The sequence below is a fragment of the Bos mutus genome, chromosome 19, assembly GCF_027580195.1.
Source record: "Bos mutus isolate GX-2022 chromosome 19, NWIPB_WYAK_1.1, whole genome shotgun sequence".
Classification (NCBI taxonomy): domain Eukaryota; kingdom Metazoa; phylum Chordata; class Mammalia; order Artiodactyla; family Bovidae; genus Bos; species Bos mutus.
This window is the reverse complement of record NC_091635.1, coordinates 13,926,166-13,953,209: the sequence shown is the minus strand read 5'-3', so window position 1 is coordinate 13,953,209 and position 27,044 is coordinate 13,926,166. Positions and strand designations below refer to the sequence as shown.

The following is a 27,044-nucleotide window of genomic DNA, read 5'->3' as shown; positions in this document are numbered from 1 at the left end:
TGATCTCCGGTGGAAAAGATGGTTTGTGAGGAGTCTAGGCCTGCCCGGAAAGGGTTCAAGAGCAAGGGAAAAACATCTTGATGAGGGTGTTGATTGCATAGATGAACGCGTTTATCAAAACTCAGAGAATTGTGCATTTTGCTGTATGTAAATCATACGTCAAAAACAACCCAACAAGTGTGAGAGTGCTCGGCTTGAGAGCAACCGTCACCTGGGAAAGTCTGGTTGGCCCCGCGGGCTGATCCCACAGACCAGGGTACAGGGCATCCTCTAGGGAGACGGTCGGGCAGGCTGGGAGAAAGCAACCACACCCGGCAGTGTGCGGGCAAAGGTGGTCTCTAGCGTGGAAGTGAGCCGTGCCGCCCACAGCCAGGACCAAGGTTACGGGCTCAGGCCCCCGCCCGGGTTGTCAGGGGCAACCTTGGAGCTGCGCCCTCGCCCCGCCCTTCACGTAGAGGCCAGGTGGCGGTTGGGGCGCGACCAGCCCGTTTGATTTCCCGCGGCCGGTGGAAAGGGGCGGAGGGGGGGAGGGGAAAGCGGCCGTCGGCCAATGGGTTGGGTTGGGGCTGTCACGTGATGGCCTCGGGGCGGGGCCCAGGTGTACTTACTAAGCTGCGGGCGGGGGCCTCAGCCTCCGCGCGAAGTCTGGGAGGCGGGGCTGGCGTGCGGGCCCTGGGGTTGCTCCGCTAGGATTGGCCTGTGGCCGGGAGGCGGGGCCTGCACGCGCCGCGGCTGCGGGCTACGATTGGCCTCGGTTCAGGGCCGGCTGCCGGCGTGCAGGCTAGGCTCGGGGCGCGAGGACCGAGCGGGGCGGTGGGTTCGCGAGCCAGGGGGAGGGGCCGGGGCGGTGGCGGCGGCGGCGGCGGAGGAGGTGGTGGTGGTGGCGGCGGGGGCCGGTACTGGACCCGGCGGGATGAGCGAGGCGGAGGCGGCAGTGGTGGCGACAGCTGCCCCCGCGGCGACGGTGCCCGCGACGGCGGCAGGGGTGGTAGCGGTGGTGGTCCCGGTGCCCGCAGGGGAGCCACAGAAAGCAGGCGGCGGGGCGGGCAGCGGCGGGGTCGGAACGGCCTCGGGCCCAGCTGTTGGGACCCCCTCGGCGCCAGGCCCCCGCACCCCTGGCAACCCGGCGACGGCGGCCTCGGGAACCCCGCGCCCCTGGCCCGGAGTCAGGCGGACAAGCCGGTGCTGGGTGAGGGGCGGGGCGCGTGCCAGGGCGGCTCTAAGGGGGAGGCGGGGGGGGGGGGTCGACGGGCTGGGGGAGGGGCATCGTGGAGCCCGGCGGGGTCCGGAAAGCCGAAGGCCGGTACGGCTCGAGGCTCAAAGGACCAGCGGACCGTAGTGAGTTTCCCTGGTGGGAAATTCTGCAGTGTCTTCCTGGGTGAGAAGGAGTGGCTGGCCGGTCCAGCTAGGGTCTGACCACGCCCCCGGGGCGGGAGACTTGATCTTGTTGATTTGGGCTAGTATTAGGTAAATATCTGAGCCCGGGACGCAAGTGCACTAGTGACCCTTACAATAGGAGGGCTAGAGAGACCCCAGTTATGACCTGAGGGCTGAACTTCGTGGACCAAGTAAGTACCCGCTTCTAGGTTAAGGGCCTAAATTTGTAGGATGTGAGAAGCATGCCTTAGAATTGGAAGAGGTTTGAAACCCTGAGCCCCGCTGTAGGGGCGGTTGCATTTAGTGTAATTGGGTAAGAATGCCTTGGAGCTACTGGGTAAAACCTGGTTGGCATGAAGTTTAGCTTAATAGATAATAGGTTGGTTAGATTTTGGAGTGTCCCAAAACTGAGTCCAACTCCATCTCTTCCCCCTATCTTACTGCCCCCACTGCATCTCTGCCTGGCAGCAATCCAAGTCCTGGGCACTGTCAAATGGTTCAACGTGCGGAATGGTTACGGATTCATCAACAGGTATCTGAGGAACCCAGGGAGGGGGTGGAATGGGTGTCTTCCAAACTGATCTATGGGACTGGACACCTTCCCAGCCTCATCTCTACCCCTACCAAGGCACATGGTTGCAATGTCCAGCTGATGCTGATTGAAAGTCTTTAACCACAGCACAGATGTGGGCATGAAGAAGCCTTCTCCACATCTTCAAGGGCAGCAGAGGGTTAATGATCTAGGAAGTTGGCAAATCTGGCTCTGATCCTCGCAGCTGGTGTGTGTCACCTTCTGGTTTAGTTTGCCGCCGCCTTTGGGGCAGAATGTACCTGCTCTCTGTGCCTCCGGCGAATCCTCACTCTCCTCACTCATTTCCTGTTTCGAGCAGCACACATAGCACTCTCATAACTCATCTCCCTTAGAGAGCTGTTAGCTCATTGAATGCCCCATCTGACGGGACTGAGTCTGGTGGGGGTTGGGGAAAGAAGGCACCAGCCCAGCCTGAAGCTGCTGCTTTCCTTCTACAGCACCCCCGCACCCCCAAACTGGGAGGGCCCACAGTGTCAGATTCTGAGCGGAGTCAGGTCTCCCCCAGTGGGCCCTTCCCCAGTCCAGGCACCCTGCCCAGCTCAGCCCTCCTGGGAGGCCTCAGTTCCCTCTTAGCAGGCTGACCTTTGTGCAGATCCAAGTGCTTTAAAGCCAGAACACTTGTTCTAGGGAAGGGTCCTTCTCTAATTCTGGAAACTGAGGACTCCTGGGAGGTTCTGAGGGAATACCTCTTCACACCCACCCCCCTACTGGGGTGCTAGGGTAAACTAGGGTGATGGGCAAGGTAGTGACAGAGAATGATCTAATATCTTTTCTCACCCTTGATCTCTTGGTGTGCTGAGAGGGGGCCTGACCCTGGGGTTCACCTCCAGGCTGAGAATAAAGTTTTGTGGGCTGTTTGGAGCCAGTTCTTGACACATTTTCCCCTCCTCAAAGGTGTTCTGCACCTCTGCTCCTGTCCCTACTCACTCCCTCCTTGACTGCAGAAGGAAGGAGACTGAGAGGAATTCTCCACCCGTGGATTGGGGAGCAGGGGTTGTTGGCTGGGGACAGTGACACCCAGCACTACCAGGTTCTAAGGTGCCCTGGGGTAGAGGGTGGAGAGGGTGGAGAGCTCCACAGGTAAAGGCTGAACCAGCTCCTTCAAGGTGCCTTTGCTGACCCTGCAGCCCTTTCCTCATGAAGCCCAGGTTTTTCATGGAGGTTTTAGGGATCTGCTCTTCATACCCGCTTCAGGGGGCCCTATTGGCTCTTGTCTCACTCTCTGGGCCCTGTTTAACCCCAAGCAGCAATGGAAGGTAGAGAGGATGGGGCCACAGGTCTTGGGAATTGGCAGCTAGGGAGGCCTCAGCAGAGGTGAGTGCCTTACCAAAATCATCACCTAACACCCCATCCTGTCCTGCAGGAATGACACCAAGGAGGATGTTTTTGTTCACCAGGTAAGAGCTGGGATGGCTTTGTGAGGGGAGGAACCCGCCCTCCCTGTCCTCTTAGCCACTGTCCTCTTAGCAGCACAAGTCCTGGCTCTCCGGCTTTCACCTCCCACCAGGAAATAGTTTCCTATCCATCCCACAGGTGCTGTACTAACTACATTGGCCCCACTTGTGTTGGGTTGTCTCTGTAAGAAATGTGCTTGTTGCCCTCTGGGCACGGCACGGCTCACTCCCTTCTGGGACCTGTGAACATCCCAGGAACGAATCACAGGCGGTGTCCGAGGGAAAGGACACAGGCTAGCGCTACTTGGGCGCAGTGGTTCTCAAAGTGTGGTCCCCGCACCAGCAGCATCTCCTGACATCTGGATTCTCAGGCCCACCCCAGACCTAGCCAATCAGTCAGGCTTGGGGGCGGGGCCAGCTGCCTGTTTTAACTAGCTCTCCAGGTGATTGTGATGCCGGCACAGTTTGAGAACCACTGCTTTGGTGGAATGCGCGCTCAGTGGGACTGAGGTAAGAAACATAGTACGTGTTACCCACTTTGCAACTTAAGACTATCGGCTTTTTGTTTGGCTTTTGAGTTCATGTTTCTTGCTTCCCTTCTGGAAATCCCTGAGGGGTCAGGGGAAGAGGGAGTGAGTCCTGGGGACCGTGGTAACTACACAGTTGTTCCAAGGCCCCTAGTCTGTGGCTTTTCCCCTGCTGAACTTTGCCTTCTCTTTGCTTCACACTCCAGCCCCAGCTCACAAGTAAAATTTTGAAAACAATGGAAGTGGGTGGTGGGCCCCACAGGGGTGCGAGAGATCCCGGCCATTCTCACCTTTCTCCTGGCCTTTCCTTAACCAGACAGCTATTAAGAGAAACAACCCCAGGAAGTTTCTGCGCAGCGTTGGGGATGGGGAGACCGTGGAGTTCGATGTCGTGGAAGGAGAGAAGGTTCGGGGGCTGTGGTTGGAGAGCCCGCCAAACCAGGGGAGGGTGCCCTGGAGGTTCCCCCCACAGGCTCTGCCCGGGCAGCACAGGCTGTGGGACTAGGACCGTGTTCTCAAGCAGAACTGTCGTCCTTAAGGCTCTGGCTGCTTCAAGGGGTGTCCTAAAGAAGGTGCCCCCGTCACAGGGCTCTCTCTGCAGTTCAACAGGCCCATGTCTGTTCTCCATGGGGCACCTGTGCCCATGTTCTCCTCTCAGAATCAGCCCTCCAGGAGATGCTCCCCTGCTGCCAGCCCTCTTTCTCCATCCCCACCACACCTCCAGGCTAAGCCTCATGAGGGTCCAGTGGCAGTTATTTCAAAAGGACCAGTTGCAGATGAGGCCCCTTCCAGAAGGGTCCAAACACCACTGGCCCCTGCTTCTCTGGGGAGGTGGAAAGAACCAGAAGTTAGAGGAGCTGGAGAAGGGGCAGTTACCTGGAAGGATGGAAGACAGTGATTCAAGCCAGACTGGGAGGTTGTGCATCTGTTGTGGGAGCTGGTTCTCACCAGTTCCTCCCCACCTCCTCCCCACCTCCTCCCCAGGGCGCAGAAGCTGCTAACGTAACTGGGCCTGGGGGAGTGCCAGTGAAGGGCAGCCGCTATGCCCCCAACCGACGCAGGTTCCGCCGATTCATCCCCCGGCCCCGCCCAGCTGCCCCGCCACCCATGGTGGCAGAGGCTCCATCGGGTGGAACAGAGCCAGGCAGCGAAGGGGAGCGTGCCGAAGACTCCGGGCAGCGGCCCAGACGACGGCGCCCACCACCCTTCTTCTACCGACGGCGCTTCGTGCGAGGCCCTCGGCCCCCCAACCAGCAGCAGCCTATAGAGGTGAGGGGGACTGACAACATGGGAACCAGATGCCCACATCCTGGAAAAGGAGCGGGAGTTAATGAGGCTGGATCCCAGAGGAAGTGGGGTGGAAGGTGGGCTGGGAAGAGCTGTGGACACCAAAGCAGCTGGTGCCACCCGGCTCCCCCCCGGCCTTTGCACGTCCCCAGGGCACAGACGGGGTAGAACCCAAAGAGACAGCCCCGTTGGAGGGAGACCAGCAGCAGGGGGATGAGCGGATACCCCCACCCAGATTCCGGCCCAGGTACCGAAGGTAAGACTCCCATTCCTGGGCCCTGGCTTCCCCTTCACCAGCCAGTGTGGGGACCCAGGGATGGGAAGGGAAGGGGCCTGAAGCCAGAGGTCAGGAGGGCCGGGCCACTGAGCCATTACTGCCCAGGTGCCCAGGGTTAGCAGGCACCCCTGGGATGGGAAAGGAAGGCAGGCTAGTCTGCCCCTGCTGGGGGGATCCTAGGAGGGAGGGACGTGGTCTGCACTGGGCTCCTGTCCCTTCAGGGTCCTCGCTTCTTGCCCCAGGCCTTTCCGCCCCAGGCCACCCCAGCAACCCACCACAGAAGGTGGGGATGGCGAGACCAAGCCCAGCCAAGGCCCCACTGATGGCTCCCGACCTGAGCCCCAGCGTCCACGAAACCGCCCCTACTTCCAGCGGAGACGGCAGCAGCCCCCGGGACCCAGGCAGTCCACAGCCCCAGAGGTGAGGACCTGGGACTGTCCGTGTGGGGGTCCAGAGAAGGAAAGAAAAGCCTGGAGCCAACTTTCCCCTGTCCCTTCTTTCCCCACTCCTGTCTTCCTTTCCCTTTCCTTCCCACTCTCTTTGTTCCCACTTCTCCTGGCCCTGTCCCCACTCATCCTGGCTTCAAGGCAGCCTGACACCCAAGAGCCAGGACTGCCAGGTCCATCCCTGGCAGCCACCCCCCAACCCACCCACCAGGAAAGCCCAGCAGAGGTGTTGGAGCCCACATCGCCCCCTGTAGACTCCCTTGGCTCTGCTGGAGCCCCAGCACCAGCCTGTGGATGGGAATTGAGGGAGGAATGGGAAGAGAAAAGGTGCAAGAGGTTGAAGCTGGGGGCCCTGAAGAACAAGAGGGTCTCAGCCGACCACCTTGTTCTCTCTAGACCTCAGCCCCCATCAACAGTGGGGACCCCCCAACCACCATACTGGAGTGATTCCAACTCAAAGGACACCCAGAGCCACCGTCTGGTGAGTGGCAGGCCCCGGGCTGGGTACTCAGAGGTGGGGGTGGGGCTGGGTGGTGGTAAGTTGCTGGTGTGACTTTTCCATCTCTCTTCCTCTCAGGTATCTGCCAGTTTTTCCAACTGACCTGTATTCTACCCAACACCTCCCTCCCCTCTTTCCCATAATTTGTGACATCAAAACACCGGCTTTTCCCCCCATTCCTTGAGACTCAGGAGGGCCAAAGCAACAGCCTTTTGCTTTTTTTTTTTTTTTTTTCCTTTCTCCCTTACCAAGGGTTGAAGGAAGGGATCCATCCTTATTGTTCAGAGGCATCAACTCCCTCCCCTAAATCAGGCTGAGAAGGAACCAGCCAGCTCTTCCCTCCTCCTGGTTGTTTTTCTTTCCCACCCCAGTTTATTTTTTGTTTCCCTGCTCCCCCTACCTCTGAAGCCATTTTATGAACTGTCATGTGCCACCTGAGCCTCCAGTAAAAACAAAAACGGGCTTTCCTGTTGTCTTGGTCTCTGCCTCTTTTCTGTTCAGAGCCTTGTTGGTAATGCACTGTTGAGGGTGGCAGGAGGGAGAGGGGTTCGTAGGCAGGGCCTACTCTCGGATCCTTGTTCCCACGGTTCTAGCTGTGCAGCTCTGCAGAAGTGCCTTCATCCCTGGGACACTGACTTTTCCCATCTGTGAAATGGGACTGTTGCCTCCCTGGTAGAATGAGTGATTCCTGAACTGCCAAGAGCAGGGTCTAGCACCTGCAGCGTCAACTTACTGAGGCTTTACTACTGTTAACAAAGGCAATGATTCCAGATCTTAAGTGGAGGCATGAGTGACAGCGTCCAGTCCAGAGGATTCTGTGGCCTGGAACTGAGGCAGGATGGAGAAGAGGCGGGGGTGGGGAGGCTGTGGTCTGGGTCTCAGCCCGTCTTGGAGTGCCTCCACACAACAGCATGCATATCTCATACAGTAACTTTATATACGGATCTCTCTATATATACATTTAGTACAACAGACCTTCAGTTTCTTCTCCCTGCCCCTGCTTTTTCAAACATATACAAAAATATCTGAAGGCTCCTCCCAGCCCAGTGTTTACAGGCAGCCTTTCAAATCCCTCTTGCCCTTAGTTGGTCAAAAGCCTGTGGGTATAATACCCTCCCAGGATGGGAGAGGAGGGAAGAGCTGGGGCCCCCACCTGGCAGCCTTGGGGAGCAGCGGGGGTGGAGCTCAGAACCCTGAGTCTAGAGGAGAGCCCACTGTCCCTTCCTCTCGCCATGGATGGACGCGTGTTCCTCTCGCCCTGGAAGGCTGAGCAAGAGGACTGAGCCTGCCCTGTGAGAAGTGAGATTAGATCTTGGGAAGGGGGGTGTGTCCTTTGCCCTGGAGGGGACAGACGGACCCCCTCCCCTTTCACCCAGAGTCTGTGGCAAGAATTCCGAGGAAGTGCCAGAGGGGGAGGAGTCCAAGGTGGCAGGAACTGGATCTGTCTTCTGTCCTGCTCTCGGCTTTGGTTCACCCCCACTGGAAAGTCAGTCCTAGAGTCTCTCCTCCCTGTAAACCCCCTTCACTAGCCAGGGCACAAGTATTCTGGAGCTGAGGTGGGGTGGGGATGGCTACTGAAGAAGGAGGGGATGGAGGGGAGACCCACCCCCACAGCCACTGCCTAACCACAACACAAATAATCCAAGAGGTCACACGAGGGGAATGAGGGGGTGCTCAGACCACCGTTCCCTCCAGCTTCCCAATCCCACCAGGCTGCAGGGGTTTTCTCTGCCCTGGAAGTAATGGGGAAGAGAGGGTTAAAGTGCTGCAGAGAAAAGGAGGGGGGTCTCTGGGCAAGTGGAGAGAACTGGCTCTCCCACCCCTCTGTGGCCCTCAGTCATGCTCATCTGGCCCTAAGTACTCCAGTTCTGTGCTGGGTTTCACTTCCTGCTCCAGAAGAGAAGGTGTCCGGTGGAAAACGGCTGAGATCTGGTCAAACGTCCTGCCACGGGTTTCAGGCACTTTTAAGAAGGTGAAGATGAAGAAGCCAAGCAGGAGGACCGCGAATAGAAGAAAGACGTAGGGACCCATAGCATCCTGGGACAAGTGGAGAAAGAGGTGTTGACAGAGGGGAGGGAACGGGTGGCCTTGGGCAAGCCAGGACTAAAGGACTGGCTTGGGGCCAAAGATCCTCACAGGGAACTGGGACACTGCACGAAGCAGGTGGCTCCTTGGTGGGCAATGGAAATTGCCAGGAGAATTTAGTGAAAAGAGAATTTTATGAACCCCATCTCTCCTGGTTTTTCCCTCTCTTTCCATCCTGAGTTACTGCACTCAGTGGATTCCTAGCCATTTGCACTATTAATACGAAGTTTGTAATTTTACTCCTAAGTAAGTTATGCCAGTAGTTGGCTTTGAAGACAGCTCTGTTGTTTTCCATCTAGCTCAGTTCCCTTCTTTGCTTTGATTCTGGTGGAGCAGGCGGTCTTCAGGACCCATGTGGTCCACTAAAGTGAGCCCCCAACCAGCAGTCTATGGGCGAGGCGGGGTGGGGGGATGCTGAGTGGAAAGCATCTGGGCCAGTGATGCGTTGCCCTCCTCTGGCTGATGGTGTGGGAGATGGGGCGGGGGCAGGGGACCTACCGCCACATACTGGAAACCCATGCCGATGATGAAGTTGCATGTCCAGTTGGAGAACCCAGCCACTGCCATGGCCGCTGGGCGGGGTCCCTGGCTGAAGAGCTCGGCCACGATGAACCAGGGGATGGGGCCAGGGCCAATTTCAAAGAAGGCCACGAAGCCAAAGATGGCCACAATGGAGACATAGCTCATGGCTGGAACCCGCTCCTGGGGGCCGGGTAGGGAGGGTGGACAACTCAGGTCAGGTCTTTCAGGATCTTCCTTTGCCCTCCACCCAGGAAACTGGCATTGACCCTACCAGCCATTCACAGGCAGGGGACTGCCACCTAGGTTAGAACATGCCTTCAAGCATTTGACATTCAGCTGGCTACCCTGTGCTGATTCAGGATCTTATGTCGATTCCCCCATGATTCTAGAGCTGGGTTCTTAGGAATTACTGTTCTTGAGGTTTGACAGGGGCTCTCCCCACTGGCTGCCAGGCTAATGCTACAGTGTCCTTCTAGAGCAGGAGGAAGTGCATGCAGCCTGGGTCCCTCAGGGGCATGGTCTTGGCACACGGCCTGGGCCCAAAGTCAAAGGCATGTATGTTGAGGAATGACCCTGGCTGTCCACAGAGCCCCCTGGGGCAGTTCCCCAGGATTGGGAGGCTGGTCCCCTTCCCTCTTCTCAGGCCTCACCAGCAGAAGCAGAGCCACAGTCATCAAGATGGCGCAGCCACACATGCCTGCCAGGCCCAGGAGATGGAGGGTCCGGCGCCCAGCCCGTTCCACCAAGAACACCTGCAGAGAGAGTCAGGGCTTGCCAGGGGCCTTCAGGGCTTGGGACGTGGGAGGGATTGGGTGGTTGGGGTCAACCAAGGGTTGGACCTTTAGGACACCCAGTTATGTCCAGAAGCCAACGGTGGGACCCTTCCAGAGGCCAGCAGTTACCGAGACTAAGGTGAAGACTGTGTTGACCACGCCAGCTCCAATGGTGGCATAGGCTGGTTTCTCTACCCCCGCTGACTCAAAGATGCTGGTGGAATAATAGAAAACCTAGAGGTGGGCCAGAAGAAAAGGTGATGACAAGGATGTTCCTTCCTCCCTTGAAGCCACACCAAGCTGGACTGACTCTGAATTTTAACGAAGCAGGGGCTTGCTCCCTTCTTCATTCCTCTGGGGCTATTCCCTAACCCTGCCCCTCTTGGAGGTGGCTGCGTCCACACCACATTGATGCCCGTACCGCATTGATGCCTGAGAGCTGCTGGCTCAGCTGCAGCACAATGGCGATGACGAGGGGCTGCCGATGGGTGTGGCTGCCCAGGAGCTGGAGCAAGGACAGGGGCCGCTCACGTTCCAGCTTCCGCTTCTCCTCCTTCAGCTCAGCCAACACCTCAGACACGTCGGCCCAGCCCGTCAGGCGCTTCAGACCTGGAGGTGAGGGGGGTCAAGCCTGAGAGGGCAGGCAGAGGGCCTGGGAGAGGCACAGGTTCCCGCAGGATGGCACGGGAGCTCACTCTTTCTGGCGGGCCCCTCCAGGTTCCGGATGATGTAGAGGTAGCGGGGGCTTTCCGGGCAGAGGGGCAGCAGGACCATCTGCAGGAGGGCAGGCAGCACGGTGATGCCCAGGAGGAGTGGCCATAAGGTGGCTGTGCCCAGCATGGACTCCAAACCTAGCACCTGTGGGAGAAGGCAGGGAAGGAGGGCAGGATGTTCAGCCTGTACCCAGAGCCCCAACCCCCTGCCCAACCTCCCAGGAGGCCAGGCCCAGTCACCTGGGCGATTAGGATGCCAGTGACGATGGCTAGTTGATTGAGTGTCCCCAGGGCGCCCCGCAGGTGAGTAGGGGCAATCTCCCCCACGTACATGGGTACCAGCCCCGACGTCAGCCCTGAGCAGAGGGAAGAAGAGAGCTTCTCAGGGCAGCTGCCCACCGCCCCCCGCCCCCATCCCCAAGGCCAGGGTTAGTGAAGGACAGCAAGGCCCTGCACAGGGCCACAGTGCCCGTGGGTACCTGAGTAGGCGCCAATGAAGAACCGTCCAAGAATGAGCATCTCATAGGAGGCAGCTGCCTTGGCCAGGCCCATGAGGGTGCCCCCCAGCACTGCCAGGGCGTTGTTGAACAGCATGGCCCTCTTCCTGGCAGACAGAGTGGGGCTGTGAGAGTCCAGGAACCCATGCTCTGGCTCCCTTCCTGTCCCTCCACCCTCACCCTCCAGCCCCATACCTTCCCAGCCACTGAGAGATGATGCCAATCAGGAAGGATGAGATCATGCCACCCACAGAGAAGATGGCCACGGAGAGAGCCCAGAGGGTGGTGAGTGTGCCTGGTGGGATGGAGCCGGGTCCCTCAGGCCCCTGTCTCCCCAGCCAGGTCTCATTGTAGCTCTGTTCAATCACCTAGGGGCACAGCAAAGGAGTGATTAGCTGCTAGACTCTTCCCTCTCTGCTCACTACCCACCCCCCCACCTTGTCTGGGCACCCCACTCTGCCAACTGTAGCCCCTCACCTTCTGGGGGGCATTGATGACCCCAATGTTGTAGCCAAACTGCAGGGAGCCAAGAACAGCGGAGAATACGGCAAGGACCAAGGTCCCAGTGACTCGCTGCCGAGGGGGCTCCCCATCCTGGGCAGGCAGAAGCAGAGAGGAGACATGTCACATGGAACTGTGCCATCTTTCCTTCCTCCAGGGGCCCAGGCCCAGTAGGAGTCTAAAGATGCTGGGTTTCATCCAACGTGTGGGATGAGGGAAAGTGGACCCATATTAGGAATCAATCGAAGATCTCAGTGTAAACAAGAGCAGGAAGAACCCAAGAGTACCAGGGCATGAAGGAGAAACTGATGTTTGAGTCCAGCAAGCAGAGAAACATTTGAGAACCTGGGTCTCACAATTCCTCTCTAACCTTGGGACAGGCTTGGCATTAAGAGACCCCCATTCAGATTTGTGCAACCTTAGGTAAGTCACTTCCTCACTTTGAACTGAAGAGATAGAGTGATGTTCCTTGTCAAGTTAAAGTGTGAAAATCAAAACTGAATGTTGAGTGGCCCCAACAGTGCTGCTTTTATAAAGTAACAAGTGTGCTAGCATCATCAGTCTCTGTCCTCTTCTCTTCCATCTGCGGGTTCTCTCCGCGGGCTCCTGGAAGCCTCCAATAGGCTCAAGAAGGACAATTCCAAAAAGGACATCGCGGTCATTCCTCCTGGCTTATGGCCTTCTCTGTCTCCGCCCCGGCCTCCTCCCTTCCCCCTCCAAGCTGCGACAAAGGGCAGGGGGCCATGCTGGCTTTTGCCTGAGCGAGCCTCGAGCAGGGGATGGGGGCGGGAAGGTGGTGTGAGGGGCGGTAGCCTTGGTGGCTGACCGCTGGCGGCACAGACTGTCTCCAAAAGGAAACCTGAGCTGGGGGAGGGAGGGCTGACACTCCCCTCTACCCCTCCACCAACCGTAGGGCCGAGGGAAAGTTCAGCGTCCTGGAGGACTGCCAAGAGTGGGGGTTGGGGTGGACCTACGGAGCATCTCCGGTCTTCGAAAAACTGCGGGCGGGAGAGCCGGGACAGACGGACAGCTCCTGGAGGGCAAGACTAGCCTGAATTTGCTTTCTTGAGGGCAGGAAGTCCTCGATCCCGGCGCAAAGCGCCGCGAACTATAGAAAAGGGCGAACCCAGGACGCGCAGAATCCAGCTGTGGTTCTTGCCCACAATGATCCCCCAGACTCATTCTTCCTCTTGGAGTGACTGGAATCTGACAGTCACGGGTTGTCCCGCTCGGGTATAAATAGCCAGTCCCCCACCCCACCCCCTGCGCCTGCGCAAGGACCGCCCCCTAGCTGACCCCAATCGCGACCCCAGCCCGAGAAAAGCGAGACCCTTGTCCCCGTCCCGCCCCCTCATGCTAAACCCTACTTCAGAGCCGATCTGTTGGAAGCCCGACGGCATCTTGTCTTAGGAACTGGAGACGCAGGAGCTGCAGTAGACGAGGGGGAGGCGACTGGGGGGTCTGCGACCCCAGCCTGGTGGGCGGAGGACGCGGGGGTGATGGGGGTCCCGGAGCTTCGTGAGGAGTGCGAGTCTGGCGAGATCCGCAGCCACAAGCCCAGGAGCCAGACAGCAGCTCCCGGGAATCTGGCGAAGCTTGGCTGGGGGGAAAAGACCCGAATAGCAGCCCCCGCAGCCCCTAGGGCCACGCCTTTCACGGCACCCATTGGCCAGGAGCCCGCACACCCCAGCAGGCCACGCCCCTCCCTGAGCCTGGGGCTGAGAGTTTGGCACCGGCTGTGGGGTAGGCCAGCGAGGCCACGCCCCTCAGCGTGCCCGGTGAGACACGCCCCTCGGGTTTCCGCCAGCCTGCTGCCGCGAAGTTTTGAGAACAGGGTCCTGGGAAACCTGGAGGCCCTGTTCCCCTTCATGTGAAGTCTCCGCCCACCAGCCGAGGTTCGGGGCTAAAGAAGCGACTTCCACAGGATGGGAGGGGACGGGCCAGGTACACTTGCCCGGGAGAGAACTCGGGCGGCCCGCGACCGAGCGCTAGCCGGCGCGCGGGGTGGGTGCAGAGCAATGGCCTGGAGTAACCCACAGTGGTTATTTTTAGCTCCCACGTTGGGAGACGCCAAATGTCAGGTCCCGGGTGTCCCAGCCTGTCCTGGGCGGGGGAGGACAGGGAGATGGAGCCTTAAAGGATCCGCGACAGGCTTCCCACGCGGAGATGACCCGGGGCACAGGAAATTCCGTTCCTAGCGGCTCAGGTGTCTGGCCTCGGGGGTCGTCTTTCTATGCATCCGTGCTCGGAGCACTGCCTCTCTGGCCCTTCCCCTACACTCATTCCCCACGTTGGTTCCTGGAGGTGGCCGGAGGGACAGGTGGTCACACGAACCACGTCACCAGCCCTGAGGTGCCTGAGCCGCCAAGAATGTGCTGGCCGCGTGGACGAGTTGGACACGCTCTCTGGAGGTCGCTCCAGGTTTGAATGCCCAGCGAGGAGGGCGTGACCTAGAGTTGGCAAGTCCCCGGAGCAGCCTCGGAACGCTCTGAGCACCGACAGCGCGCGCTGTGAAGAACCGGACTCAGAAGCACGGGGCTCTAGTGCCACCTGGAGGGAGAGCGCGGATCCGCAGCGGATCTGGCCGGGGTGGTCTGCGGCCCACTGTCCCCTCCCCGCTCGTTCCACATCTTTAAGGCTTTCATTGCTTCCAGCCCGGGCCTCTCTCTGGAGCTTCAGATCCGAGTGTTCAGCTGCCGCCTGGGTGGGCAGTTCACATAATCAGCATGTTCAAACCTGCTTCTGCTAACTTCCTCATCCCAGTGAACGGTCCTGTTAGCCAGCCTGTCACTCCTATCAGAAAGAGGAAGTCATGCTTGATTCCTCCTCTCCTGCACCCCCCACTTTTATCCAGTTTCCAGCATTGGTGTTTTAACTCCTAAATCCTCATATTCATCTGATTTTTTCCACCTGTACTGTGGCCAGTTTGGTTCAGACAGCCATCACCCTGCCTGGTCTTCCTGCTCCTCTTCCTAAAGGAGGGCTGAGTACAATTCAAAAAGAGTTCAACCTCCTCACTCTCCCCTCAGAAGTCTCTGTTGCCAATTGTCAAGTTCTAACCCCCTTTCAGAGTGAACAAAACCTTTTGCCTTTCCTCCTATCTCTGCCTCACATTCTATCCCCTCCCCTCAAGTTTTAGTCAATTCCTAACTATTTCTTGTATCCAGAACACACTGCGCTGTTTCACTCCTTGGTGGCTACTAATAATCCCTTAGTCTGGAATACCAGAGGACTCCCATTCATCCTCTGAAAAACTACCCCCGCCCCCATCCCCGCCCCTGTCCCTGTGATACCTTCCTTGGCTTTGCTCCAGAAAACCATGTGTCCCCATGTAGTACATTGTCATGATTTCTTCTCTGCACATTAACCCCGAGGACAGATAATCATCTTGTTTACCTCTGTATCCTCAACACCCAGCTCACCCAGGATGAGCACTCAATATTTATTTGTTGAATGAATGAAATGAGGGTCTGCTCCTGATGGTCAGGAATATGGACTGGGGAACGGTCATGAATGGGGGAACGCTTTGGTAAATGGTTCCACATACCTGACCAAGGGGAACTAAAGTAGAAGAACTAAAGTCTGTTAGTTGAGGGGAACAAATTGTTTATGAATAAAAAGGAGCAGAAGTGATTGTTGGAAGCAGAGAAGGAAGGTAATTGGGAAGGTAGAAGGAAAACCAGGGATGCTGGAATGCCATGAAAGGAAGAGGGCAGGGAGAGAGGGAAAGCTGAGAAAGCTGCCAAGAGGTAAAAAGGGAGCTGGAGGGAGGCACAGGTTGGAGGCAGATGATAAGTCAGGGTAGCAGATAGAGTGCAGGCCTTGGAGTGTCTCCTGGCACTCGGGTCAAGGAACTTTCCCAGTCTCATTCAGATGCTTTGTTCAGATGCTTCTAGGAGTTTAAGCCCCAGGGAAAGTAGAATCAAGGAAAGCAAGTCAGATCTAGATAAAGAAGATAAAAGAAAGGAGAAGGTGGTGGGGAGTAGAAGAAACAATGGGAATAAGGAGAGTCAGGAGGGAGGGAGAAAAATGTCTGGGAAGGTGGGAGAAAGAGACTAATTGCGAGAGGATGGGAAGGGAAGAAATGAGACACAGGACACAGTGGGCATTTAGCATTGGAGCGTGTGTGCGTTCATCTTGCTTAGAAATTAATCCTTGGCTCATTTGATCTCAGAACCAGTTGTAGCCCTTTCTAAGCTCTGCCCTAGGACATGGGGAGCTGATCCTTCCAGGCTTTTGTTTTCAAAGTCCCATATTCACTGTCTTCTGACTGGATATAGCCCATAGGAGGTGAGAGATTGGAGGGCAGGAGAAAGCCAGGATGTTTCTTCACTCTCTCTGCCTCCAGCTCCTACTCTTTAGGCCCACTTCACTTTCAGCTTCTAGAGGGAAACACTGGACCCCTGAGCTCCAGCAATGCCATCTCCTCCCTTTGTCCCATCATTGTTTTTGTCAATATATGAGGATCTCAGGTACAGAGGATTGAATTAATGGCACAGTTCTTGGTACATGATACTCACTGATCAATGTCTTATATTTATTTAAAAAATTATCCTTTATTTCCATATCCATTTCTCATTTGTCTTCTCTCAAAAACCCACCATCCCAATGCATTTAAGGCTCCCTTTTGTTGTACTCTTGCAAAACATGAATTGTTTTATGTGCAGGTGGCTCAGTGGTAAAGAATCTGCCTACCAGTATAGGAGATGCAAGAGATGCGAGTAGGATCCCAGGGTCGGGAAGATCCCCTGGAGAAGGTAATGGCAACCCACTCCAGTATTCTTGCCTGGGAAATCCCAGGGACAGAGGAGCCTGGAGGGCTACAGTCCATGGGGTTATAAAGAGTTGGACACAACTGAGCACAACCCAGTACACAGCATCTGTTTATATCTTTCAATCTAATCTTACTTATTTTCAGTGAGCACTATGTTTTGAGAACCCATTCATGTTCTGTGATTATCCAAGTGATGGTTTCATAATTATTTCATTGCATAATTTATTGATTCATTGCATAATGTACCATTGCCTAATGCTCCACAATGTCAGTCATCCCACTGATAGGCACCCATATCACCTCCACTTCCCAACCACAACAAATAATGTGGCAGTGAACATGGAGCTATGTCTCTGCCTCTGCCTATGTCTTTGTCTTTATTTATATCTATCTCCATGAGCAGAATTGCTGAGTCATAGGGTATACTTCTACCTAATTTGACTAAAAACTACCGGCTTGCTTTTGAGAATGACTATCACAGTCTCCACTTCTATCAGGAGTTCCGGAGAGTTCTGCTACTACCGCACCACCCTCTCAGGCAGCATCCACCCAGAAGCAGCCGAGTGAAGAGTATGGACTCTGGGCCTGAATTGCCCGAGTTTGAGTCCCAGCTCTGATACTTAATAACTTTGCGCCCTTGGGAAAGTTACCTAAGCTCTTTGTGCCTTATTTACCTCATCTGTAAAATGAGAAGGGAGATAATAATAGTATCCACATCTTAGGGTTTTAATGAAGGTGAATACTGTAATACTCATATAGTGCTTAGAAAAGACAGAAATAGATACAGTTTATTGTTTTTGTTTGGTTTTTGAAAAGCTCTATTGAGACAGAATCGACAAACAATAAACTGTACATACTTAAAATGTACAGTTTGATAAAGCAAAAGATTTTTTCTTGGGACTCCCTTGGTGGTCCAGTGGCTAAGACTCCCTGCTCCCAATGCAGGGGGCCCAGGTTCCATCCCTGGTTGGGGAACTAGATCCCACATGCTGCAACTGAGACCTGATGCAGCCAAATAAATAAATGAAGATTTTATCTTGAGGTGTTATTGACATGTAACTTTAATTTCAGGTGTACAACACAGTGATATATGTATATATTACAAAATGATTACCACAATACATCTAGTTAACAGCTAATTTGATGTTTTGACATATGTATACTCCTCTGAAACTGTCCCCAGAATCAAGATAATGAACACACCCATCACCCTCTGTGTTTCCTTGTACCTCTTTGTAATTCCTCCTGTCAGCCCCTAGGCAACCACTGATCTGATTTCAGTCACGAGGGACTAGTTTGCATTTTTTAGAATTTTATGCAAATAGAATCACACAGATTCTACTCCTTTTGTTTGGACTTCTTTACTTCCCATAACTATTTTGAGATTCATGTATGTTGTTGTGCGTATTGTGAGTTTATTTTTTTATTGTGAAATATTATTGATTTGATTAGCAATAGTAATCAGTTAGATTGTCCATCACCTGTTGATGGATATTTGCATTATTTCCAGTTTGTGGCTGTTACAAATAAAGCTGCCATGAACATTTAAGTACAGGTCTTCATATGGGCATGTACTTTCATTTCTCTTGGAAAATACCTAAGAGTAGGATGAGTGGATTATATGATAGGTATGTGTGCGCAACTTTTTTTTTTTTTTTTTCCAATAAATCAGGTTTTACTGCTCACAGGGTCATTTCTGAGTTGCAAACAATCTGTCCCTGTATTCCCCTATTGAATCTGGGCTGCCACCATCAGACAGACAAAATGTGCCAGGACACTGTTTTTCTTGCATCTTTGGGAAACTTTAGCAACAGACAGTAGTGTGTGACTTTTTATGAATTGGCTAAATTGTTTTCTAAAGTGGTTGTCCCACTTTACTTGCCCACCCACAATATCTAAAAGTTCCAGTTCCTCCACACACCAGCACTTCAGATGATCAGTCTTTTAAAATCCAGAATTGGACTATGAAGTGAGTGAAAGTTGCTCAGTCGTGTCCAACTCTTTGCGACCCCATGGACTATACAGTCCATGGAATTCTCCAGGCCAGAATACTGGAGTGGGTAGCCATTCCCTTCTCCAGGGGATCCATCAGAATGGACTATATGAGATTTTAAATAAATGAGAATTTGTCAATTTTTGTCAGTTCAGTAGGTGAAAGATGATATTGTATTTCAGTTTTCTCTGATTACTTATGGCTTGGAGCATCCCTTTAAACTCTTGTTAGCATTTTGGCTTTCTATTTTTTTGGCAAATCCCTTCCACGTATTCTTCGCCCATTTTTCTCTTGGAATATTTTTACTGTTGATTGGCAAGAGACTTAAACAAATAATGTTAGTTTGTTATCATATTTAGATATTGTACATATTTTCTCTTCTTCTATCGTCTGCCTGTTAATTTTTCTTTGGTGAATTTATTTAGCAGAAATTTTAAATTTAGTATCATCAAAATGACCAATTTTCCCCTTAGGATTTGTGATTTTGAAATTTTGCATGTATTCTTTTCCATTTTTGCATCAAAATTTACCTTTTCTTCTAAGAACTATAGTTTTTAGATTTACATTTTTGTTTGTTTGGTTGTACCATGGCAGCTGGGATCTTAGCTACCTGACCAGGGATCAAACCTGCCCCTCCTGCACTGGGATCACAGAGTCTTAACCAATGGACCACCAGGGAAGTCCCCACATTTAGGTCTTTTTTTTTTTTTTTTTAGTTCTACCAGTTTATTGCTACCAATCCATCTCCTTCTACCCTCCTCACACATGTGTGCTCAGTCATGTAACCCAGTGGACTGCAGCCTGCCAGGCTCCTCTGTCCATGGACTTTTCCAGGCAAGAATATTGGAGTGGGTTGGCGTTTTCTTCTCCATGTTTAGGTCTTTTTAATCCATCTAGAGTTCATCCACTTCTGATATGGGCTTCCCAGGTGGCATTAATGGTAAAGAACCCATCTGCCAATGCAGGAGACATAAGAGATGCGGGTTCGATCCCTGGGTTGGGAAGATCCCCTGGAGAAGGAAATGGCAGAGAGAATTGCCTGGACAATTCCCTGCAATTCTTGCCTGGAGAATTCCATGGACAGAGGAGCCTGGTAGGCTGCAGTCCACAGGGTCAAAATGAGTCAGACACCACTTAAGTGACTCACCATACAGCACGCGCTTTTGATACATATGTAAGTACCTATGGATGTGAGAGTTGGACTGTGAAGAAGGCTGAGCGCCGAAGAATTGATGCTTTTAAACTGTGGTGTTGAAGAAGACTCTTGAAAGTCCTTTGGACTGCAAGGAGATCCAACCAGTCCATTCTGAAGGAGATCAGCCCTGGGATTTCTTTGGAAGGAATGATGCTAAAGCTGAAACTCCAGTACTTTGGCCACCTCATGCAAAGAGTTGACTCATTGGAAAAGACTCTGATGCTGGGAGGGATTGGGGGCAGGAGGAGAAGGGGACGACAGAGGATGAGATGGCTGGATGGCATCACTGACCCGATGGACGTGAGTCTGAGTGAACTCTGGGAGTTGGTGATGGACAGGGAAGCCTGGCGTGCTGCGATTCATGGGGTCGCAGAGTCGACACGACTGAGCGACTGAACTGAACTGAACTGACCTCTGTCTCTAGTATTGTGTTCCATTGGTGTATCTCTCTGTTCTTGCACTAATACTATATGGTTACTGTTGCTGAATGCTTTGTAGCAAATTTAAATTTCTGGAAGAGCAAGACCCCTCTTGTCACTCTTCTCAGTGAAGACCTAACTATTTGTGTGTGTGTGTTTTAATTACTTCAAAAAATCTGAAGGTAAACATTAATATCTTTAAAAAAAAGCACCAATTGAATTTTTTTTTGGTAATATATCAAATTGTATGTTATTCTGGGGACAACTGATATCTTTATAATGTTAAGTCATCCCATTTAAGAGCATGGACTATTTTTGTATTCATTCATCTTCTATATTCTTTCAGTTCAATGCAGTCGTTTAGTCATGTCCAACTCTTTGTGACCTTATGGACTGCAGCACGTCAGGCTTCCTCGTCCATCACCAACTCCTGGAGCTTACTCAAACTCATGTCCATCGTGTTGGTGACACCATCCAACCATCTCATCCTCTGTCTTCCCCTTATCCTGCCTTCAATCTTTCCCATCATCAGAGTCTTTTCCAATGAGTCAGTTCTTCACATCAGGTGGCCAAAGTATTGGAGTTTCAGCTTCAGCATCAGTCCTTCCAATGAATATTTAGGACTGATTTCCTTTAGAATGGACTGGTTTTATCTCCTTGCAGCCCAAGGGACTCTCAAGAGTCTTCTCCAACACCACAGTTCAAAAGCATCAGCTCTTTGGCGCTCAGCTTTCTTTATAGTCCAACTGTCACATCCGTACATGACTACTGGAAAAACCATAACTTTGACTAGACAGATCTAGTAGAATTAAAATTTTTCTTCCATTGAGGTCTTATGAATACTTGGTTAGTTCCAAGATGCTCTATAATTTTTGCCGTGATGCAAATTGAGTGTTATTTTTAAAATTATATTTTCTAATTAGTTTTTGCTGGTGTAGTAAAATACTAGTGACTCTCTTTGTGGGTGGATCTCGTGTACAGCAAACTTGCTGAACAACATGGATAGTTCTGACAGATTCTCTGTTGCTTTTATCTGATTTTCTAGTAGGTGATTATATCGTTTGCAAATCAATTTTATTTTGACCCTTTCAATCTTTGCACAATCTATTTATTTCTCTTCCTTGTGGTATTGATCAAGCTCATTGTCGTCTTCTTTATACCTATGTTCTCATCATCATTGTTGTTGACTTCAGAACCCACCAGGACACTCCATTTACTCATGGCCTCTCAGCCCTCAGTCTCATCTCCAACCATGTTTTCAATCCATCTTCAGGCCCCTACCCAAGGCTTTATCTCTAAAAACACCCTTCTCCAGTTTAGTGAATTCAAGCCTGCCACCTCTGATGATCACCTCCTAGGCTTCTAGATCATCCATTCATGTATCCCCAGTTCTCTCACTTTACAGAGACTTCAAAACCATTAACTGGATGAGTTTTTCACTATCCACTGACTCCTTTTTATGTTTGCTCTCCTTAATACCCAATTTATAGCAACAATCTAGCACATAATCACTCTCTTGCAAATTAGAATTCCTTCTCTATTCTCTGTCTCTTTCTTTCTTTCTTTTGGCAACACTGCTTGGCTTTTAGGATTTTCAGTTCCTTGACCAGGGGTTGCACCCAGGCCACAGTAGTGAAAACCTGGAGTCCAAATCACTAGGCTACCAGGGAACTCCCCCTTTTCTCTCTTTTTAGCAAAATCCCAACCCTGGCTAATTCCAACCATCCATCTACTTTCTCCTCACACCCAGCTCTTTACTTAAAGGTTTCTAGAGCAAGAAATTCACAGTGATGCTGACTGGTGATACTTTAAATCAGTGGTTCTAGGCTGGGACCAGTTATGCTCATCTCATCACTGGGACATCTGGCAATCTCTGGAGACAATGATTTTTTAAAAATTTATTTTATTGAAGCATAGTTGATTTACAATGTTGTGTTAATTTCTGCTGTACAGCAGTGACTATATATATATATATATTCTTTTCCATTATGGTTTATGACAGGATATTGAATATGGTTTCCTGTGCTATACAATAGGACCTTGTTTATTCTGGAGACATTTTTGATTGTCACACTAGGGTGTGGGAGAGGATACTGGCATCAAATCAGTGGGGAAGTTCAGGGTGCTTTTAAATATCCTATAATGCACAGAACCATCCCATAACAAAGACTTATCTGGCCCCAAACACAATAGTGCTGAGGTGGAGCAATTCTACTTTAAGTTAATACAAATCTCAAAGGGACAATAGAAACAGGGTCATAGCACTTTTTGTTCCCTATGCCTATAATATGCCTTTCTGGGTGGCTCATTATTTAAGTCCCTTCCTAGGTAGGTCTCCCTGACCTTACTCTGGAATGGACCCAACCTCATCACATTACCCTATTTTATTGCCTTGAAAACATGGTCCATTTTATGTCTTTATTGCCTGCTTCCTCCCTCTAGAATCTAAGTTACCTGAATGAAGCGTCCTCTTTTTCTTTTTCGACGGCACAGAATGCCATGCAGAACTTCCTCAACCAGGGATTGAACCTGTGCCCCCTGCATTGGAAGCACTGAATCTTAACCACTGGCCCACCAGAAATTCTGCAGTGTCCTCTAGTTTACAGCTGTAGCCCCAGTGTCAAGCATGGTGCTTGGTACATTGTACAGGGTCTCAGAAAATATTTGTCAAATCAGTAGATGAAAATCATGTTAATTTGCAATTTAGTCATTTATTCATCAACTATTTATTAGGGATAAAATCCAGACACATCTCTTGGAACTTATAGTATAGTGGGGAGACTGACGTTGACTAAATAATCACACAAAGTGAATAGCTTTCAGTCATGATAAGAACCTTGAAAGTACAGTACAGGTAGCAGTGAGAATATTCAGCAAGGTGCTCTGACTCAGTCCGGGGTGGGGTGCTCAGGCCAGGCCTCCCAGAAGTCATATTTGAGCTGATAGTTAAGGATGAGTCGGTTAGCTGGGTAGAAGGAAGGTTGAGTGGGGGTAGATGAGAAGAGCACCCAGGCAGAGAACAGAGAGCAGAGGCACTTTGGTGGAAAGGAACACAGTATAGTTCAGGAAGTGTGGCTGAAGCATGGAGTCTCATAAACCATAGTGTAACATTTATTTTCAAATCCACTGGAGCAATAGGAGCCAAAGAATGCCATTGGAAGTTTTAAGGATTTTAAACAGGAAGCGATAAGATAAAAGTTTATTAATGAAACAAATTTGTTTCTAGAAAATAGATTTTAGAAGGACAAGCAAGGAAGCAAAGAGATTGGTTTGGAGGAGGTTGCAGTGTCCAGGCAAGAGGTGATGGTGGCTTGGCCTGAGATGGTCTCACTGAGCTTGGAGAGGAGCTGGATATATTTAACTAACAAGAAATGTGGATTATTAGAGCTGGAAATCACCTTAACAAAATACAAAACTCATCATTAATCAAAGGTAGAAAAATAAAATGCATAATAAAGACTTCCTTAAAGTCTGCATTTTACAGAAAATGCAGAAAAACAGGTTAATTAGGACTATGAAGGGCCCATGAATATTTTTATTGAATAAAAGAAAGACCAAGAAATATTTGAGAAGGAGGAGCAAAGATGGGAAATATGAGAGACATGAGGTTAAAAAATTAAATGAAAGAGACAGAGTAAGAAAGGTGTGTGAGCCTGAGAGTTGTCAGGTTGGAGAGGGAAAGATTGGAAGGAAACCGGACCATGAGGGAGCAGGGATGTGCTCTCGGGTAGATGCAAAGAAAGGCTACTGGGTGATGCTGGGCTCCAAGGGGGCTGGAGATGGGGTACAAAGGTAGACTAAAAGGTGAGGAGTAAAATAGGAAGCGGAAAGGACAGGAAAGGGAGATGATAACAGAGGAGGGAGGGAGGAATGGGTAAGTGGGGGATGCTTGGTGGGATGGGGCAGAACTCAGGGAGAGTGACAGAAGAAACCTGAGGGTGAGGTGGAGGTCTGAGGACTGAATCAAAGGCCACATTAGAGCCAGATGTTCCGGAGGACTGCACGGTGAGAAGGCGGGAGAGGGCACACAGACAGGCAGGTCCAGGCTCCGGATGAGGGTGAGAAACTAGTGCAGGGCTGGGGGAGGAGGAAGAGGGAAAGGTGGAGGGCCGGCTGGAAAAACTCCAAGGGAAGAGAATGGTGGGTGTGGCCAAGACTCTGACCCAGGCCTTACCCTGCTCCCTCCCTTCGCTCGTTTCTGGCCTCAGTGGTTTCTTCTTTCTGCAGCAAGGACACTTGAGGCGGGATGGGACAGTGACAGCGGGGCGGGGGGGGGGGGGTGCCAAGGGCCCCGCCATTAAGTCACGTCCAGCGGAGATCGGAATAGGGGGCGGAGAAGATGGGTGCTGGGGTACCGCTCCTGGAAGCCAGGTGTCTGGTGAAGGCGACAGCGGTGAGGCGGGGTTGGGCCCTAGGCGGTGGCTCTGGCGGTGGAGACTCTAATTAGGCGGCTGAAGTGGGCAGTTCTGAGGGGTCCCCGGAAGGTGGGGTCGGCGACGAAAGGAAACTGAAGAGAAAAAGAGTAGAACAGAGGGTGGGGGCGAAAGTAGGGCGGGATAAAGAGCGAGCGCACGGAGTAGAAGCCGAGAGTCTCTGCGGGAGGGAAGGCGAAGCCAGGGCTAGCCTGGGGCATCTCTCCCGCTCAGCCTCCGCCGCGTTCCTGGCGCACCTATCTGGGAGCGGGGATGGGACGTCCTTGCGCCCGAGGGACCTCCAGTCCTAGGGGCTTCCGCAGAACTCGGGACTCCCGAGAAGACTCCACCTCCCCCCTCCAGCGGTCCAAGCCCAGCAAGTGAAGAGGCGTGACATGGGGCTCAGGTTTCTTCCTCCTCACCTGAGCCAGGAGGGGTGGGGGCAAGGACTTCCGGCTCAGGTGAGTGTCCCTTCGGTGACGTCAGGTCACCCTCGGCCGCCCCTCGGTCCCTCCCCGCCTCGCGCTCCCGGTGCCTGCGGGGGCGCGCCCCCCGACGCCCTACTTATACTCAGGTGCGCAGCACCTGTCCGCCCGCACCTGCCCGATCACCGCTGAGCGACCTCTAGTTCGCACAGCAGCCTCGGGCCGACAGCCCAGGATACTCTGGGGACTTCCAGCACCCGGAGGCCGCGCCCGTACGGCCCCTCCACCTTTTGTTTGGGAACAGTCGCCGAGCGCCCGAGGGAACCGCCAGGCCTTCGCGGATCGCTTTTGTCGGTCACCAGTCCTGTTCCCTCTGCGGTGAGACTCTCGCCTCGCCGGAGGGGTCGGTTTGTGTTTACTCCGGGGACCAGATTTGCAAGCAGTCGACCAACTTCTTTTTCGCCTCTTTGGGTAACTTAAAAACTCGCCCTCCCGGCGCCCCCCGTCTATTCTGAGGGCGGAAATGGCCAATTCGGGCCTGCAGCTGCTGGGCTTTTCCATGGCTCTGCTGGGCTGGGTGGGCCTGGTGGCATGCACCGCCATCCCGCAGTGGCAGATGAGCTCGTACGCTGGCGACAATATCATCACCGCCCAGGCCATGTACAAGGGGCTGTGGATGGACTGCGTCACGCAGAGCACCGGCATGATGAGCTGCAAAATGTACGACTCGGTGCTCTCCCTGCCGGGTAAGACCGCGGGACCGACGGGGCGGACGCTCCAGAGCCGGGGTCGCGGCGGGGGCTGGGGGCGCGCCTCGAGGCCCCAGGGCCCGACGCGCTGGGTTGCCCTGGGTTGCCGGGTAGCGCGGCTGGAGAGGAGTAAGCGGTAGGGCCGAGGTCCTGGGACTGCACGTGAGCGGGTCCGGCTGAGCCCCTTTTCGCCCGCGGACGGGCCTAGTCTCCTGGCCGAGCGGCCAGCGGCCCAAGCCGCTCCCGGTAAGCTGAATCCTGGGGCGCGGCCTTCCCCTCCCCCTACCCCGTGGAGGCCAAGGTCTTCGCCATCTCCCGCCCTTTTCTCGGACAAAAGGCGGCGCGGGCTGGAGGCCGCGGGGTCGGGTTAGGGGCCGCTGGGTCGAACCAAGGGCCGAGGAGCCGCGTCCCCTGGGCCGCCGCCTGCGGCTTCTAATCTTATCGGCGATTAGCCGAAGCCACAAACCGTGGCCTCGATAGTGGGGTCAGAGCTGAGAAGAGAGCCGGGGCTGCGGGCGGCGCCGGGGCCGCAGCCACCGCTACCGGGCTCAGGTCACCACCTCTGTTTTCCTTCGACGTCCCCTTTCACCCTTCCCCCTCCGCGGGGGCAGTTTCATCGAAACCCTGGCGCCCCGGGCGGGCGGATCCTAGAGCCGAGAGGGCGGGGCAGAGCGGGAAGGCCACGGAGTCGGGAGGGGGCGGGATCCACCAGCTCCGGCCCGGGACTCGGGGACTCGGGGTCTGAAGCCGTCCGAGGGCCGCCCCCGTCATTTCCAACAAGGATGGCATCCTTATCCCTTTTTCGCAGCGGCCTTGCAGGCCACTCGAGCCCTAATGGTGGCCTCCCTGGTGCTGGGCTTCCTGGCCACATTCGTGGCCACGATGGGAATGAAGTGTACAAACTGTGGAGGAGACGACAAAGTGAAGAAGGCCCGGATAGCCATGACGGGAGGCATCATTTTCATCTTGGCAGGTGAGCCACAGGTCCAAGGTGGGGACAAGGGCTCTCTTAACCATCCTGAAGGGGTAAGTGTGGACACAGTGCGGGTTTGGGGGGTGGCTCACAGTACCTGAATCCTCATATTTTCTCCAGGTCTTGCTGCCTTGATAGCTTGCTCCTGGTACGGCCATCAGATTGTCTCAGATTTCTATAACCCATTGGTCCCCATGAATGTTAAGTAAGTATGAGAGCCCTATCTCCTAAGGGGTCTGGGGTTGGGAGAGGCAGGCCAGGGTTCGTGACTGCAATTCCTTCTCTCCACAGGTATGAATTTGGTCCTGCCATCTTCATTGGCTGGGCAGGGTCTGCTCTGGTCCTCCTGGGAGGTGCGCTGCTCTCTTGCTCCTGTCCTGGGAGTGAGAGCAAAGCTGGATACCGTGCGCCTCGCTCCTACCCTAAGCCCAACTCTGCCAAAGAGTATGTGTGAGTTGGGACGCCCCTGCCCCAACCTGGCAGCCTACAGGCGCCTCCTTATCAAAGGACCTGGGGCAGAGAGCTCAGCTTGTGGGCAGGGTGCCAAGCAAAAGCCTTCGGTCACTCTAGCCCAGCACACCGTGTACAGTCTCCTGGGGGGGGTTGGGCGGGGT

The 27,044-nt window shown here is 53.4% G+C and overlaps 3 protein-coding genes across 3 annotated transcripts; 2 read left to right on the top strand and 1 right to left on the bottom strand.

Moving 5' to 3' along the window:
• The first annotated feature begins 892 nt into the window (after positions 1–892).
• YBX2 (Y-box binding protein 2) lies at positions 893–6,802 on the top strand. The gene is given in 10 exon segments (XM_070389377.1): positions 893–1,154; positions 1,157–1,189; positions 1,846–1,909; positions 3,333–3,366; positions 4,207–4,296; positions 4,875–5,159; positions 5,330–5,433; positions 5,697–5,874; positions 6,297–6,381; positions 6,478–6,802. Coding segments are annotated over 9 exon segments (1,080 nt in total). The 5' UTR covers positions 893–913; the 3' UTR covers positions 6,348–6,381; positions 6,478–6,802.
• Positions 6,803–6,878: 76 nt separating this feature from the next.
• Positions 6,879–13,102, bottom strand: SLC2A4 (solute carrier family 2 member 4). Its single transcript, XM_005889951.3, has 11 exons — positions 12,858–13,102; positions 11,467–11,583; positions 11,185–11,357; positions 10,972–11,096; positions 10,733–10,848; positions 10,475–10,637; positions 10,201–10,388; positions 9,909–10,013; positions 9,657–9,758; positions 8,983–9,186; positions 6,879–8,436 (listed from the first exon to the last, which is right to left on the bottom strand). The coding sequence occupies exons 1-11, from the start codon at positions 12,888–12,890 to the stop codon at positions 8,233–8,235; spliced, it is 1,530 nt and encodes a 509-aa protein (XP_005890013.1). The 5' UTR covers positions 12,891–13,102; the 3' UTR covers positions 6,879–8,232.
• Positions 13,103–24,767: 11,665 nt separating this feature from the next.
• CLDN7 (claudin 7) lies at positions 24,768–27,025 on the top strand. The gene is made up of 4 exons (XM_005889952.3): positions 24,768–25,454; positions 26,266–26,430; positions 26,551–26,635; positions 26,722–27,025. Exons 1-4 carry the CDS (start codon positions 25,232–25,234, stop codon positions 26,882–26,884), a joined length of 636 nt encoding a protein of 211 aa, XP_005890014.2. The 5' UTR covers positions 24,768–25,231; the 3' UTR covers positions 26,885–27,025.
• The last annotated feature ends 19 nt before the right edge of the window (positions 27,026–27,044 follow it).

Bases quoted from the DNA above. Each gene is read 5' to 3' on its own strand.
- CLDN7 (XM_005889952.3), top strand. From the start codon at position 25,232: ATGGCCAATTCGGGCCTGCAGCTGCTGGGCTTTTCCATGGCTCTGCTG. The intron at 25,455-26,265 runs GTAAGACCGCGG...CCTTTTTCGCAG, and splicing joins CTCGGTGCTCTCCCTGCCGG to CGGCCTTGCAGGCCACTCGA. The intron at 26,431-26,550 runs GTGAGCCACAGG...TATTTTCTCCAG, and splicing joins CATCATTTTCATCTTGGCAG to GTCTTGCTGCCTTGATAGCT.
- SLC2A4 (XM_005889951.3), bottom strand. From the start codon at position 12,890: ATGCCGTCGGGCTTCCAACAGATCGGCTCTGAA. The intron at 10,014-10,200 runs GTACGGGCATCA...GCCCACCTCTAG, and splicing joins AGCTCTCAGGCATCAATGCG to GTTTTCTATTATTCCACCAG. The intron at 9,187-9,656 runs GTGAGGCCTGAG...CCCGGCCCCCAG, and splicing joins CTGTGGCTCTGCTTCTGCTG to GAGCGGGTTCCAGCCATGAG.